Raw genomic sequence first — 15,570 nt, forward strand, 5'->3', positions numbered from 1 at the left:
CTACATAAATCTCTTGTTCTCTTCTCTGTAGTCAAACGGGTCTCCAGGAAATGGAAGTTGAGGGGCTGTATTATAAGCACCTTCCAAAAGTATCCAAAAGGTTCCAATAATCATAACAGGGGTCACAAGGAAGAGGCACAGACGATCAACTGTTCGAGCAATACGGTACCAGTTATCCTTCTCCTAAGAGACAAGGGACAGATGTGAAAGAAAAATAAAATCAGGGAATGTCACAAAAGAAAAAATACAGTTATGGTCAGTGTACATTATTAATTTGGCATAAAGGTCACTAAAATGTTGAATATGTAAACATCATACATAAATAGCGAGTCAGTAGTTTTTTGTAGCAGACAAGTCTGTCTGTGTGTTTACCCACAAAAAAAGGAAAAATTATATACATGTAACATTTTAAGTTGTGCGCAGAATAGATATCTGAGGTCTTTTTCTGTGTTGGCATAATAAAACATATCAACTTCCACTAAAACCCCCACAACATAACTAAACCTAATTTGCTATCATCCCATTTTAGTTTAGTTAGTTACTTTAAGCAGCTTCCCAACCTAATAATTTAAAGCAGATATATAGGTAGGTGGGTAGATATTTATGACGCCTTAACAATTTATCTTCATTACTTCCAGTAAGCACAAAGAATACAAAAAATCCATAACAAATATAATATTTGTAACTATACACAAATACCCTCCTCGGCTTTGTGGGAGGTAGTATAGGCAAAAATGTAAATAGCAAAAATGTAGTGAGCTCAAAATAAACATATAATCAAACATGCACAGCACAAAAAATATCCAAACTGATAGACATTCAGATTCCTGGGTTGCTGAATTCTTGTTTTATATAAATAATGAAACATACAAACCAAATTTCAGACAGTTAACCAAGAACAGCGAGCTGCTTATAGCCAGTCCTTTGGTCGCTTGGTAGCATCTCAAGTTTTAGCTCGCTTGTGCTATTACAGATAAAAAATCTCCATCAACATATCAGTCTGATCCTGCCCCAGTCCAGAACTGAAATGTGAAACAAATTTCACCTGCATAAGGGAACCAAAGTGGATGCCAAGAGATCCCCAAAGGGTAAAATATCATACAAAACAAATTTTAGATGCTCAATCAAGAACAGACAGGATGAGACTAATATGTTGGCACAAGAGAGCTAAAACATGAGATGCTCCCAAACAGGGATGCACAGTAGGCTATGAAGTGGCTCACCATTGTTGGTTGAACGCCTCAAATTAGTTTTATGACATACAAAAGATTTTTCCTAAAAATACATAGTATACAAAAATATAACATTACATGTAAAAAGTGAGGAAGAATGGTTTCAAAGTAAGATATTCCTGTTCCAAAGTACCCTTCTTCTGACCCTACACTGAACGTCTACTACACACATTAAGAGTCATTTGCTGTGGCCATACACACACCTGTGTTTCCTGCACAAGTGTTCAGTTTGTCATTCTTAGGATTCTCTGTGGTGACAAGAATGTCACTGCTCAGACTTGTACTAAGTGCTCTATAAATAGGTAGGGAGTGTTTTTGTGTTTTATGCACTTGTGCAATGTCCAGGCTGGCATAATAAGCTCCAGTATGAAAAGAAAGGGGTTAAAAAAGAATGTATTTCCATTTTGTCATCACACTTTTTTTTCAGATCCGCATATATTTTGGAAAACTCTAGCTTTAGCTAGAATGTGTATCTTCCACATATCACGCAGTGGTATTTCAGAATTCAAATGCATGTCACTCACAGAGAAGGGTTGGCAAGGGGGGCACAGGAAAACAGCCATTGGGCTTTTCTTTGTACATTTAACTTGCAAGTCCACATATAGTCACCAGGGTGTAAAGAAGACTTTAGGTAGCATTTAAATGATCACTGGATCATTTCTATGTTTTTTTATTTTAGTTGGGGCTCACTGAGCACATTGTCAGATTTTGGGCTACTAATTACCAGGTAGGATGAGTACTGCCAGATCATCTCTGATATTATTACTGCCAGCACTCTACAACCCTTCTGGCAAGCAAATGTTAGAAAGGCTGGACATGCTGGGAAAAAGCAGTCAATCATCTCCTGGCATATTTAGCTTATACAAGCTACACCAACCTTAATGCACATTTGCCAGCCTATTTTAACACCAACACAGATCTCTGATCACATAATTCAAAACTTCTGTTGGTTGTGAATGAGTTTTAATAGTAGAGAATTATATATTTTATATTTACACTTTTATGGAAAAAAACAATACTGTCACAGCTCTTGGCATTACTAAATTCATTTGTCAAAACTACATATGGCGTGTACTATAGTTCTTACGGTCAGTGTAATTGTTTCAAGGATATTTAGTTTCAAGGTTTATGTAAAGCATGCTGAGAATTGTGACGTAACATGGCCAAACTAGCATAATTTAATCAATTTGATGTCCTGAAGTTATCTACCAAATAGTTAAGATGGCTGTTTTCACTGATATTTCACTTATATTAATATATAATCATCTTTAAATGGGACGTTTACTTAGTATGATGAACTGCTTTAACAGTGGTATGTAACATAACAGTTTTTGGCAATCTGTAAATCTATACCCACCTCATTGTAGTCATTCTTGTCTTTTATATGCTTGACAATAAAGTTAGCCCCATCAATAGCCGGTTTTATCTCTCCATAAAGTTGGTCCTGAGAATTATCCGGGCTCGTGGGATTCATTTCTGAGAAAATAAAGAGAAAATGAATTACAAGCAGGGCCACCATCAAGGGGATACGCTCAGTACTGCTGACCCAGCCAAGTAAAGGAGCTCTGCTGTCTTATAGCATTGGCCCCTAACTGGCTGAAAACATCATCTAAGACAGGACGATGGGAGAAGCATGGGGTGTGCTTAAGGGAGGATTACAAGGTAAGGCAATGGATGGAGCAAAGAGTAAAACGGTAGGATGGACATGGGGCTGGCTGATGGGAGGGACATAGAGGCCCAGGCTTTAAGTCTGTACTGGGTACTAAGATTTGTGATTGGAGCCCGGATTGCAAGGATAAGACCTAATCTGTGATAATGACTGATGATGTACTATAGTTGGAGAAAATATGTTAACATAAATACAATTTTGGTTTTACTAACACTAATGAAGATAATTGGCAATTTATTTTCCTGTATTTTGAAAGGAAGGTTTTGACCCTACGTGCAGGAGTTGTTCGGCTGGTCAGTCCATGTCTCTCTGACTGCTTCTCAAACATAAGTTCACTTCTTGATTTAACACAGAAGTATTCCTCGGCTTTCACAATGTACCCCACGGAACTGCTGCGACGCTGAAGGACCCCATTCCATGGCTCAGATTCGGGCTCCGCTGGCATAGACATGTGCAAGATCCGTGGTAGTTTGTTCAGGAAGAGCTATAAGAACATCATTAGATTACAATTAAATGTATGCTAAATGTATCAAAATGTCTCTAAAATACAATAAAATAATATTAAGAATACGAAGGACATTTTCATTTGGGTTATTGTGAATAAGAATCATATTTAGAGTCTTATATCTATAAGAAACAATGTTCCGGGGAAAGGGCCAGGAAAAAGGAGACAATTTCCACATTGACTACTCTTATTTGAAGAAACCAAGCTTCTTTATTAAGGTGCCATTCAACATATTGACATATGGTTCTTTTAGTATAATATAGAGTGTAACATTTATGGAGCATTCCACCCTTGTCACCTTTTCTCTGTGTTTTATACTTTTTTTATATTTAGTTCACCAATTTGTATTAATAGTTTGCAAATTCTGAGAACACAAATTTGAAGATGCAATATTGCCGAACCATAAGCATGAGCCATACCAGATATGTCTACCTCAAGATTTTTTGGGTCATATCACACTATATTACATCATGTATATCATTGTAGATTAAATGGTATTCCATTTTATAGGTTGATGGTATGATAGATAAATTGCCCCCTATGAGTACAAATGCTGGACTTCACTGATTTCGTCTGCATGTGCACCCCCCTTACCAATAAAATAACAATATAAAATTACCGTAAACATAACATGTGTGAAATAGTAATTAGCACACTGTGTGAACTTACCTCTTTCATCTTCTCAGACAGGATGTGTGTGCTTGGGGTTCTAAAGTGTATGTTCAACACAATGACACAGCTTACAACAACAATTGTCACCAACACCATGATAAATGTAAGGTACCTGAAAAGCACAAAAATACTCAGTTTATTTTACACAAAACAGAATATATGTGTATCCAGGGAAAGTATTGAAACACAGGGTCGATATTAGAAAATAAGTAATGCCACAATTTTTCACCATGTCAATGGGAAGATGGTATCAAGTTCAACTATGTTTTATCCCTAATAAAATACCATAATACTTATAGATACAGAAGTTTGGATATCTTGATTGAAATTAATTTTCAGATACATTAACATGTATATTGAAGTTGCCTTTTTTAAAGCACAACTTTATTATTGCTTTTGCGACATTTATGTTAAAAAGGTGTTGAGAAAACCACAGTTGAAGTTGACACACAGAGTGTTACACAGTGTAAGGATTTTCTGGAAATGTTGATTCTTTTTGGTTTGCTCTGGTGGTAAGGAACATGTGACTTACTTGCTAATTAGTGGAATGGCCAAAGACGTCTCAGGAAGACGCTGTGATATCAGCAACAGAAATACAGACTGGGCCAGCAGAACAGATATGGACAACGTCATCTTCTCCCCACCTGAACAAAATAAATATATAATTAAATATATAATTAAATACAGTACGAAGCTCCCACAAAGCCACAAGGCCCCAGGTCAAAGTCCATTGTAGACGGGAGTCCTAAAAACAGGTACCAGTCAGTAGGAAACATTTGGTCTAACTAATCACCTCAACCTTTACATGGTCCATTAATCTATGGGTTAGGCATTCAAAACTGTTTGGTCCCAATTTTGTGATTTACAATTTATGAAATTCATTGGTAAACGCCACATCCTCTTACACAATTATAAATGTTGTTTTGAGTTGCTGTGGTTCACATACCCAACAAATTCAGAGGAAAACATGTAGTTTGGTTTGATCTGTGTAATATTCACATATATTTACATGAAGTTCCGCTTGGATACTCACTGTCGGCTGGCAGGTAGAAGACCAGGTTTGCCATAAGTGCTATGAGTACACATGGAGCTAGTATGTTTATAATGTAGAAAAGTGGTTTCCGTGCAATGATAAGGTAAAAAGTGACATCTTGGTATTTGTTGCTGTCAGGGGACACGCTCTTGTCAATATTTTTCTTGGCTGGTATGTGGACAATTTCCCACTCTCCATTCTCTGTAACGTGGAATTTAAAAATTGAATACCATCATATTGTGATACTGTGCTTATAATGACATTGATACACAGTATATATATCTTATGGCATTTGAACCATTTTAAACAAAATACCAGGTTATATTTGAAATGTCATTTACATGTAGGCTTTTGTTTTAGGAAAATAATAACCAACAGCAGAATTATCAAAAGGAGTTAGGTTTAGTGTTAGGTAAGGGTAATAAAAACCTAAAAAAATTAAGAAAACAAATTAAAATTATATATATATATATATATATATATACATTTATATATATATATATATATATATATATATATAGGGTGGATTCTAAATCAAGGCAAGTTAAGGAATATATATATATGTATATATATATACATATATATATAATTTGTGTGTACACTTGAGAAATAACCAAAATTTACTCTGGTTCTGTAGCCTAAAATAGCCCTTAAATGGTTAATAACCCTTGATTCAGTGCTATTTTTCTGGTACGCTCTGGCTAAGCAGTTTCTTTACCTGTAAACCCAGCAGGATCGATGATGATCCATTCCACAGGAAAGGTTTTGCTTGTGGCATCGTCAGAATCTGCTCTCAGTTGAAGGTTAATCTCTTTAGCATTGTACGTCAAAGACCTGAACAGAAAATGATGTCAAACAAGTACTGTACACCCAATCACTATACACAGGGACTATGTACCTTAATATTATTGCATATGTTTTTATCATCTTTCTTTAGTTAAGCAGCCTAATGGTTCAAAACAAGAAGCATATTATAATTCCTAGGCACTGTATGAGATGTGCAACATTACAGAGGGCTATTCTTAGACCTAATTTACAGTAATATTGGCCAAAGCCAGTATGTGTCACCTTTAAAGTAGATGTAAGGAAGGAACAGAAGACAAAACCTACTGGCCAGACACATATCCTATATAGGCGTTTTCCAGAAGTAATCCTGCCTGGCGCATGTAGTTACATTAGCCAAATCTGTGTTGTAGACATTACGTTTAGATAAATTACAATCTAAGAAAAAAGCTTTACATGGTACCCACATGCAATCTGGTTGGTTCTACATGTCTATTTCTGTGAAAAACCAATGTGGATGTTTTATATTATTTATGACTATTATAGTTACACTATTATAATATGTGTTTTCTTAATGGATCTTATTCCCTGTTACTGAGAAATTGAGTTTTGGGAGCTTTATTTTTTCTTTTTTAAAATAATGGGCTCAGTAAATATGATTTGCCATGTAAAATGTTATATTATACAAGCAGGAGAACCACAATTCGATACAATATTGTTCAAGTATGATTATCCTGATATACCTAAATGTGTTTGTATCACATTATTCTTCATTTATTTAAAAAAAAATCTTCTTTTCAGAAAAATATATTGTTATTACTATATAAAGGAGGTAAAATAAACAGCAGAAGTAGACAATAGGACAATAGCTTTTACAGAATAAACCAGCAAGGATTTTCTTTGTTATCTTTTTAAAATTATTATCACTATTTTGAAACCCACAAATCAAAACACACAAAACAAAAGGATCACATAATGATGATAACAATATTAACTAGACGGTTCTATCATGCTAATGGGTGTAGTAAAGTAAGAAGAAGTAGTAGGTAGTAAAGTAAGTAGAAGTAGGGAGATAAAGTAAGGTACATACACAAACTTAAGAGAGCAGTTCTGCCAGTCAAATGGAAAGGAATTAACATTGATTGAACAAGTGCTTTGAAATATGGCCGGGGGAAGCCAATAGACAAAACCAGTGCTGTCTATCAGAACGTTGCAGTAATAAGCCACCTCGAAGACTCCGTTGTTGCTACATAGAAAAAGAAAAACATGTAGTATCAAAATGGTAACATACAAGATACATTATGTGTCGGTACAGAATAATTCACCATTTGTGTGTTTAAAAGTATAATGTAATTAAAACAACAGCAATCTGGGGCAATAGCTACATCCCATTTATTCTCATCTGGCGCTCAAACTGAATAATATTTGTCCCTCCACTATATGTTAAAATAGTAACCACAACAGTTCATTAAGAGCAATATATTCAAAGGCAAACCCATAGAGTAGTCAAGTAAGTGACCTTTCTATCACACTGAGGTTCCATGCTCACTAACTATTTTTTCCTGCCCTACACAAACAGGTTTCTAAATATGTTCTTTCAACTTTTATGTTTGTTAAATAAGATTTGGTGATTAGTGATTTGGGAGATCACTAAATTTTGAGTAGATTCAAGAAGTCAGCTATACTAGAGCTCACACCATAGTATTCACATAAAGCACCTAATCATACACATTACACTGCAACTGGGCCTTTAATACGAGTAAAGGCCCTATACAAGTACAAAGTGGTTTGGATGGGGTCCCATGAGAATCCTGGCTATAACACATGCTAAAAAGGAGCCAACAATTTAGAATGGTGTTACAATTGCTCAATTGCTTCTTTAGCTCACTTGTTTTCCAGGACAAGCTGTGGATGCCACACCATGTCTGGAGGAACCCGAAGGATATCAATGTCATAGAACTCCGACTGATTCCATGACAGTCTGCGATCATACCATCCCTGGAAGAACAATATTATTGGAGAAGTTATTTGATAGAAGAATATGCTGAAGAATATGCTATTACCTAAACTTAAATCTATACATTTAACAGGAGAAAGTTTTAGCGAATTGCTAAAGTTTATATTCGTACTACTTATTCATGGTATCAGGGTAGGTAGGTAGGTAGATAGATATTTGTTCTGCCCCTTGCCGATTGCCATGTAAGGATTCTGGAGAGGTATCTAGATGTGAATATTAGCATCCAATATATTCCAGACATCCAACAGACTGATTTTCCAAAAGCAGACTAGAATATGTATAATATGTATAGAATATGTATGTATCATAGAACCTCCAACCAAGTTGTAAGCAGATTTCAACCTCACCAATGTTCTTATTATGTTCTTATTAAATTCAAATGTTGAACCATGTCATGTTAGCAACATTCAGAATAAATGTTCATTTACCTGCTCAACCCAGACATTAGTAGTAAGCGTTTCATCTGCTTCTTTCTACAACAAAAGAAAACATTTTAACATTAGTGCTAAGAGTTGCATCTGCCTCTTTCTATGACAAAACATTTCAAATTTGTTATGTGTATCGTATCAAAAAAAAAAGTCACAGACCTAAATGTAAAATTTACCAAAAACGAGTCTAAGCGTTAAATGTGGTGTCTCTATTCCTATATTTCAAACCTATTATATAAACAAGAGTGTTTATAACTCTATCACAAGCACAAATTGACACAGTATTTGAAATCACCCTTGTGTCATAACAATATGTGTGAACAGATTTACTAGTCTTTATATGTGTCTGTTGCAGATGTGATACCATCAGTTTGTGTGAGGAAGTCCTTTTTGTTGAAGAATATTATACAAGACGTGCCCATTTTTATTGTGCAGTTGTGTGCCTTTTTGTTCATAGATCACATCTTGATGTAACTGATGTATTCTTTCAAAACCATTTATATGGGGTGCTATTAAAACATATTTTACACCTAAAACAGATCACTATAACAGCAAATATATGTCATACTTATATATTATAACCAGTTCTTTAATAAACAGGCCCAGTAATTAGAAAATATGTTTTTGAGGGCTGTTATTTTTATATTTGGAAACAGCTGAGATAATGAATACTGATATGACTACTGAAAATGTAATTATGTATGACTTTTAAAACAAGCATCCTCTTTTTTACAGGTTCTAAGTTTGTAGTAAAAGTTTGGGTGTCTAATTCACTAGCAAGCTCAGTTTATTTTGCTAATATACAGTATATCAGAGTCAACCAAAAGGAAACGTGCAAGCCACCAATGAACAATGATAAACATGCAGACACTGTAAATTGAGCTTTCCAGCATTTTAAGCCAATGTACCTTAACAGATCTGTCAATCTATTCTTTACTATGACCACCGAAACATCTAAAATGCCCTTTTTGGGTTTTATAGCCTACCTGTTTTTGTGTCATGTGACAATTAACCATTACCTGCAATGGGAAATGTTCAAGAGTACTATGAAAGATGTCTCTAATGCTGCATTTTGTTGAATTCGATGAGTGGATCAGCACATTTTATTTTAAAGCATCCACTAGAGGTCACTATAGCTTCCTTAGAATGAAAGAGTGTAAGTACAGGTTTGTCCAAGAGAGTGTTGTAGCCTTACTTGTTTGTTTTTATTTTGCTGTTTATTGTTCTGCAATGGCTGTTGACCATAAAATATCAGAAATATTTCTTTGTGAAGGTTATTGTTCCTGTGACTGGAAATTAGGACATGGTGTAATAAGTAGATTAGTATTAGTTAGTATTATTTTATATTGTAGCATTTGTGGACATAGCTTCCTGACTAAAATGAATTCCAGTTCCGCCATACTCACCATATTATTTCTCCATACAGTATTATAAACCCCCCCATAAATGGACATTAAATAATATCTGCCCTTTCCATCTACATTTCATTAAAGTGAAACTGTCACCAAAAAATAAAGTTAACATTAATCACCAAAGCATTGTAAATACTTATGTGTTGTACTCAAATAGTAAATGTGTCACTTTAGCGCATGCAAGTGACCATCCGTTTCCTGATTATTTTGGAACCTTACACAGTCTTTGATACAGAAAAAAGAAGGTGCCAGAAATAAATTTGGCATCAAGTAGGATAAAATATTTTAGTAACAACATTTCTTAAATTTCAATATGCTACGTTAAAAAATGTTTGCACAAGAAAATTTTTATATTGACTCATGTCAACTTAATTTTTTGTGACAGGTTCACATTTAAACATTTACGTATATGTATATAAACAATATATGTACATCGATGTTTGTGCATGCATGGTTATACACAAGTATAAAAATATTTTTGCAAAGATAGACATACAAGTGAAATCAGGTTGGAAAGCATCAACGCCAAATATACGTCCACAGTCTCATCTATGTTTTCTACTGGGCGTACATCTTTCCTGTATCCTTTTTTCACAAAAAGATAATTCAATAACTCTTCTTCTTCACTCATGGAAAAAGAACCTGCGGAGGTCAGAAAATGACAAGAAAACATGGTTTCATATTTGTTGCATGTAGATTTAGCTTAACAAGCAGTTATACAAAGGCATTTTATACATATAATGCTTATGATATAAAGATTACGCATGTTTTATAAATGTTTTTATTGTATCACAATTTTTACAAAGCAGTGTTACTGCATGCTATTTGTATAATGAATGAATAATTTACCAACTACACATAGACAAAGTTAAATGCAATAGGTACTAAGCAAAAAGAAAAAAAAGATAATGGTCTTTTTACTTCCTAAAAGACACTGAAATTCTACCACTTATATTTAGTTACTGAATGACAACACTGAAGAAGTGTTCACTGATATTACTAACACCCGAGATACCCCTTTTTTAATTTTTTTTACTTTTATTCATCAACAAAGTGAATACAGCACACAGCTATCTGAGATCCCATATTGATTTTAGAGTTTTGTCCTTCTGATTACTAGTTTTAAAGGTAACTGTAACCAAAGTAATGTTTTAGGTAATATTTTTGTTGGTTATACATGAAAATTTAGGGATTATCCCCTAAATGACATGTCTATTCCTATTTCTGATCAGTTTTCTCTCATCTTTGGATGTTCTTCTTGTGTATTCCAATAGTTTTGGAATAATCTTTCTGCATTGGCCCTAAAAGTCTTATAGGGAAAGGATATTACAATGATTGCATAAGTGTTGTCATAAAGTGACAAGTATAGTTACGAGACATACATACATCACTGTAAAACACAGGCCTAGGCTTAAAAGAAGGAAAAATGTGAGTGGTAGATATAAGTGAAATAGTCTTACGACAATGCTTTTTTCCCTTTAAACATATACAACTGTTAAATATGTTATCACATTAATGTGTTCGCAGTTTGATCTCACACATATTTAAATGTCTACTGGTGTTACCGGCCTTATTGTTTTGTATCTTCAGCCTATGCTGGCTCATATTTCTTTGTAACCGGAAGTGGAGCCACATAGCTATGTGCTTCTGAAGTGCTTCACATGCTTTAACGGAACAGCTGAAGAATTATCTTTCATGTTGGCAGAGATTCTGTGATCTCAACTCAGCTAATAATGCAAGCTTAAACGCGCAATGAGGCTCCATATGAAATTATGGTGAAGATTTAAAAATGAAAGAGTAAAAATGGTATGTAAGTAAAAAATTCTGAATAAAAAAAGGTTTACAATGACGGACAATAATATAAGTGCCAGCATTGCAAATTATAGGTTAACTTAGTCCATTTGGTGCTCTCATGGTGCTATAGAGTTCAACACAGAATGTACCAGAAAGTTGTCCCAACTAAGTCTGCCCCGGAGCTCTTACTTGGCCCTTGGTTTTGTCTTACGTTGAGGATAACCTTATGGCTGTCATCTGTATTAACCATCGCTTCATACTAAAGAAACACTTTCTAATAATACATCTAACAAGATCATGATAAAGAAAGTACAATACACGGAACATATTTATTGAAATATTTGTTAATAATGTCAAGCTCTTACCTGGAAAGCAAATGAAAGAGAGCAGTGCGAGATAGAGCCATATGTGTGCCATACTTCCACTGTCAGTGCTGTCCTACAGTTTGTATATTAAGCTCTTCACTCCTGCTACCCTTCCCCCTATAGCTTCTCATAAAGGACAAGACCATGCTGTAGAAATGTGACCCTGCAAATTGAACAGACAGCAGCAGGTGCCAGCCACAAGGAAATCAAAGAAACACAAGCTCTTGTGATAGACAAGATCACAAGTCACAACCTAGCTTGGGATCACTCATTTTGCACAGTATGAGTGTTCCATCTGATAATAACATTAGCTATAAAGAAGGAAACAATCTAGGAATAATAGATTCACTAGGTGGGTTTCTAAAACGTAATCAAATACACTTAATAGTACACTTTGTAGCTTCTGCTACAGAATTATTTCATTCTTGGTGGTGGCAGAGTGATAGCTGTTTGGTGGGGTCTAGATTCCCTTTAAACCCCACATAGAGAGATCAGAAGACAGGAAACAGCGATATCTATTGACACAAATACCATCTCCGCTGCTGCATTGCGGCCTTGATTTTTCAAAGTATCAGCGACCAAGAAACACATAAATAAAAATAAATTTTCCTCTAAATTAGACATTCTGACATCAAAACTGGAAAAAGAGGAAAAGTATATTTTATATATTGTTTTAAATAGGGCCATCATGTTCCGTAACGATGTACAACGGGTAGACAGGGCATTATAAGTGATCACTGTTGCAAATGTAAAACAGAGATATTTTTCAGGTTTTTAGAGCATCCAGTGACAGAGCAATGATGCCTGGCATGCTGCGATAGGAAGAGCTATTCTCCATCCCCACAAGGTCCACCAGGATCTGGAAAGCAAAATAAATAATATACATATTGTCCCTAATACCACCCCTCACATTTAAGTTATGTTTAATATATTTTTTCTCCAAATTGGCCATTGGTACCATGAAAGCCAAACCCCCCTAGTCACACTTGAACACAAATCTTCCATACCCCCATTGATGGGCAAATATGAAATACAGTGTTTCTAGGTGTGGTGTAAGTGGGGCTAGACAAACGGTTACCCTTGAATGGTGTAATATGATATTTTTACAACATGCCTTGCTCCAAAGTCACACATAGCAGATTAGTTTGGTAAGGTTTTATCAAGTGGTATTCCGTCACACTCAGTCACACTGCTTTCTTGGCAGCAGGCTTTCTCATCTTTAACACGATGCAGTAATGCAGTAATATGACTTGTTGGTGTTATCTAGAATATGGAAAAGATGATAATCTTATAGAGAATGCTAATGTGAAACAGTCATAAACAATATGTTTCATGAAAATTTGCAATGTTTAAATACAAATATACTATACATACCACTGTTACAGGAAGTGTAATATAAAAATATAATAAAAAATAATAATAATTTAATGCAACTACCTATTAAGCCAACTGTGTGTACTACATATTTTTTTGTATCATACCTCCTGAAAGTCCATAGACAGATCTTTCTCTTGCACTTGTAGGATCCATTTGTATCTTTCATTAATGGACTGGACTTCTCTGATAGCTTCCTCTAGACGTTGGCATCCTATACTTTACACATACATTTGCTTTAAATTATGTTCTGTTTTTTTCTAGCAATCGAAGTGTTGGTTTTAAGGTTTTAACGGTATTGTCTGTGAGGCCTCCTTACAAGGAAAGGATGTTTGTCCATTCTATTGGATCATAATAGCAATCATTAGGTACTGTTCATGAAAAACCATTTAAAAGAAGGATAGTATTAATATAACGGTATCACAAAACAGATATTACAGTCTTTGCTGTGCATTGTACTTTTATTCAACCCGGTTTATAACAGTTTGTGAGTTACGATCAGAGATACTGTGCAAACCTATAAGCAACCTATAAACAAAAAACTAGGATACGTGGTTGCATAAATAAAGGTAGAACTGAATTACTAGTGATACCTTCAGAATAATGAAAACACACACAATCTGTAGTAACTGGTCCTTTGCCATTCTGATTATATATTCCATAACATACAGGATTCCCCTGTAGACCTAGTATACTGCCAGTCTACTCAGACATAGTATGTTCTAGTCAATGTATATGCATGATTTTTATCCACTAGTGTAAAAGTCCACACCAATGTGCAAATAATACATTTTATGGTGCTTGAATGTAGTAATAGCAATACTGAATGGAACATATCTAAATATAATTAGTTACTTGTACAACAGCCACTACTATAAAACAACCAAGCTGAATGGTGCCAAGATCTTGATACAGCAGGACTAAGGTACATTATTTACAATATACTTGTTGCTTTGTACTCGGAGTGGGAAAATGGACCAGTACTAAACAAGTACCAAGATGTACAGAACCTTACTGTGCCAAAGTGCTAAGTTGAGGCATTAGGTTTGCATCCAGATTTACCTTGGCCATCCCGTGTGTCACATTTTATTTCTCTCTTCTGTAACTGGGAATGGGCAGGATTTCTGTTGTCATATAAAAAAGCCACGTAATTATATATAACATATAATAGTTGGTCTTCCAACTCATAAACTGATAAGCACGCCATTAGGCCAAACAAATACACAAAAAAATGAATCACATGGATTAAGATGCATTCAAGTAGAGGCAAAAAAGCAAAAGCTATCGGCCATATTGCAAAAAATATTACTTTCTGCCTTGCATATGTTTTCACAGAAAAAATGGCCAGTACATCAAAACATTTGCTTACAATTAAGATATGCATATCATAATTTAAGAGCCAAATATGGTTGTTAGTATATTTCCATACTACCTCCACAGGCGAATACTCCCACTGCAAGAAAACTTTACGTTTTGTATACCTGCAGCTGATTTTTCTGAATAAATTGTGATAATCCTTTCATGTCTAAATTGTGATTTCAGGGTCTGAATGTTTCTGTCCTTCTGATTCTAGTTCCATCACTTAATTATATTTCCCTTAAAATTACTACAAACCACAGTTGATGTCAGTAAAAGTTGGTTTTATGGCTTCTCCAGGTGGAAGGGCTAGAAGTTAACTTTCTCTGTGCCATTTCTGCACCAACGTTACCTATTTTCTACTTATCAACTCAGCCCCTGGTTTGCTTCTTCTGTACAAAGTCTGTTTTTTCCTTGTCTATAAGAAGAGGAGGGATAGAAACATACAATTTCACCACAGATAAGAACCATTGAATCCAATTAGTATATCTGTTTTCTTGATGTAAAGACTCAAACCTAAATTATGACTGGATCTTATCTTAGATTGAGCCACTTCTACTGGGAGGTTATTCCACTTAGCTACCATCCTCTGAATAGGATACCTTACACTAAATGGGGAATCTCAATCACTTACACCGACATTTCTTTGGCTGTGCTTACCCTTAGTTTTTCTGCATAATATACTGTTTAAATGTAGTGTTACCACTCAGACACAGCGCAATGATCATTACGATGGTGTTTAATGGTTAAATTAAGTTGACATGTTTTTTTTCCAAGAAATCTGACAACAAAGTAGCAAGAAAAGGGTTTAACACCAAGGCCATCCCACTTTCAGGGTATGTTACTTTCCATACTGCCCAGATTGCTCTGTCCAACATCCAAGCCAGAACAGACCCCAAAGTGTGTATTCAGAATGACTACTAGCTGATC

General features: G+C 35.0%; 1 protein-coding gene across 2 annotated transcripts; it reads right to left on the reverse strand.

Annotated features, from left to right (window-relative positions):
• On the reverse strand, positions 1 to 10,385 carry LOC149302260 (acetylcholine receptor subunit delta-like). Of its 2 annotated transcripts, XM_089482598.1 has the most exons (11): positions 10,248 to 10,385; positions 8,340 to 8,384; positions 7,783 to 7,892; positions 6,985 to 7,140; positions 5,830 to 5,945; positions 5,112 to 5,312; positions 4,611 to 4,722; positions 4,076 to 4,190; positions 3,175 to 3,385; positions 2,590 to 2,708; positions 1 to 183 (listed from the first exon to the last, which is right to left on the reverse strand). In XM_089482598.1, exons 1-11 carry the CDS (start codon positions 10,380 to 10,382, stop codon positions 1 to 3), a joined length of 1,503 nt encoding a protein of 500 aa, XP_089338724.1. In that variant the 5' UTR covers positions 10,383 to 10,385. The 2 variants fall into 2 exon arrangements, with proteins under 2 accessions (XP_089338724.1, XP_089338725.1); XM_089482599.1 differs by lacking the exon at positions 8,340 to 8,384.
• Between the last annotated feature and the right edge of the window lie 5,185 nt (positions 10,386 to 15,570).

The sequence above is a fragment of the Sceloporus occidentalis genome, unplaced genomic scaffold, assembly GCF_023333645.1.
Source record: "Sceloporus occidentalis isolate IW3139 unplaced genomic scaffold, rSceOcc1.0.p SCAF_19, whole genome shotgun sequence".
Taxonomy (NCBI): domain Eukaryota; kingdom Metazoa; phylum Chordata; class Lepidosauria; order Squamata; family Phrynosomatidae; genus Sceloporus; species Sceloporus occidentalis.

Bases quoted from the DNA above. Each gene is read 5' to 3' on its own strand.
- LOC149302260 (XM_089482598.1), bottom strand. From the start codon at position 10,382: ATGAGTGAAGAAGAAGAGTTATTGAATTATCTTTTTGTGAAAAAAGGA. The intron at 5,313-5,829 runs GTAAAGAAACTG...TCCACGTTACAG, and splicing joins CGATCCTGCTGGGTTTACAG to AGAATGGAGAGTGGGAAATT. The intron at 2,709-3,174 runs GTAGGGTCAAAA...TTATTTTCTCAG, and splicing joins CAGCCGAACAACTCCTGCAC to AAATGAATCCCACGAGCCCG.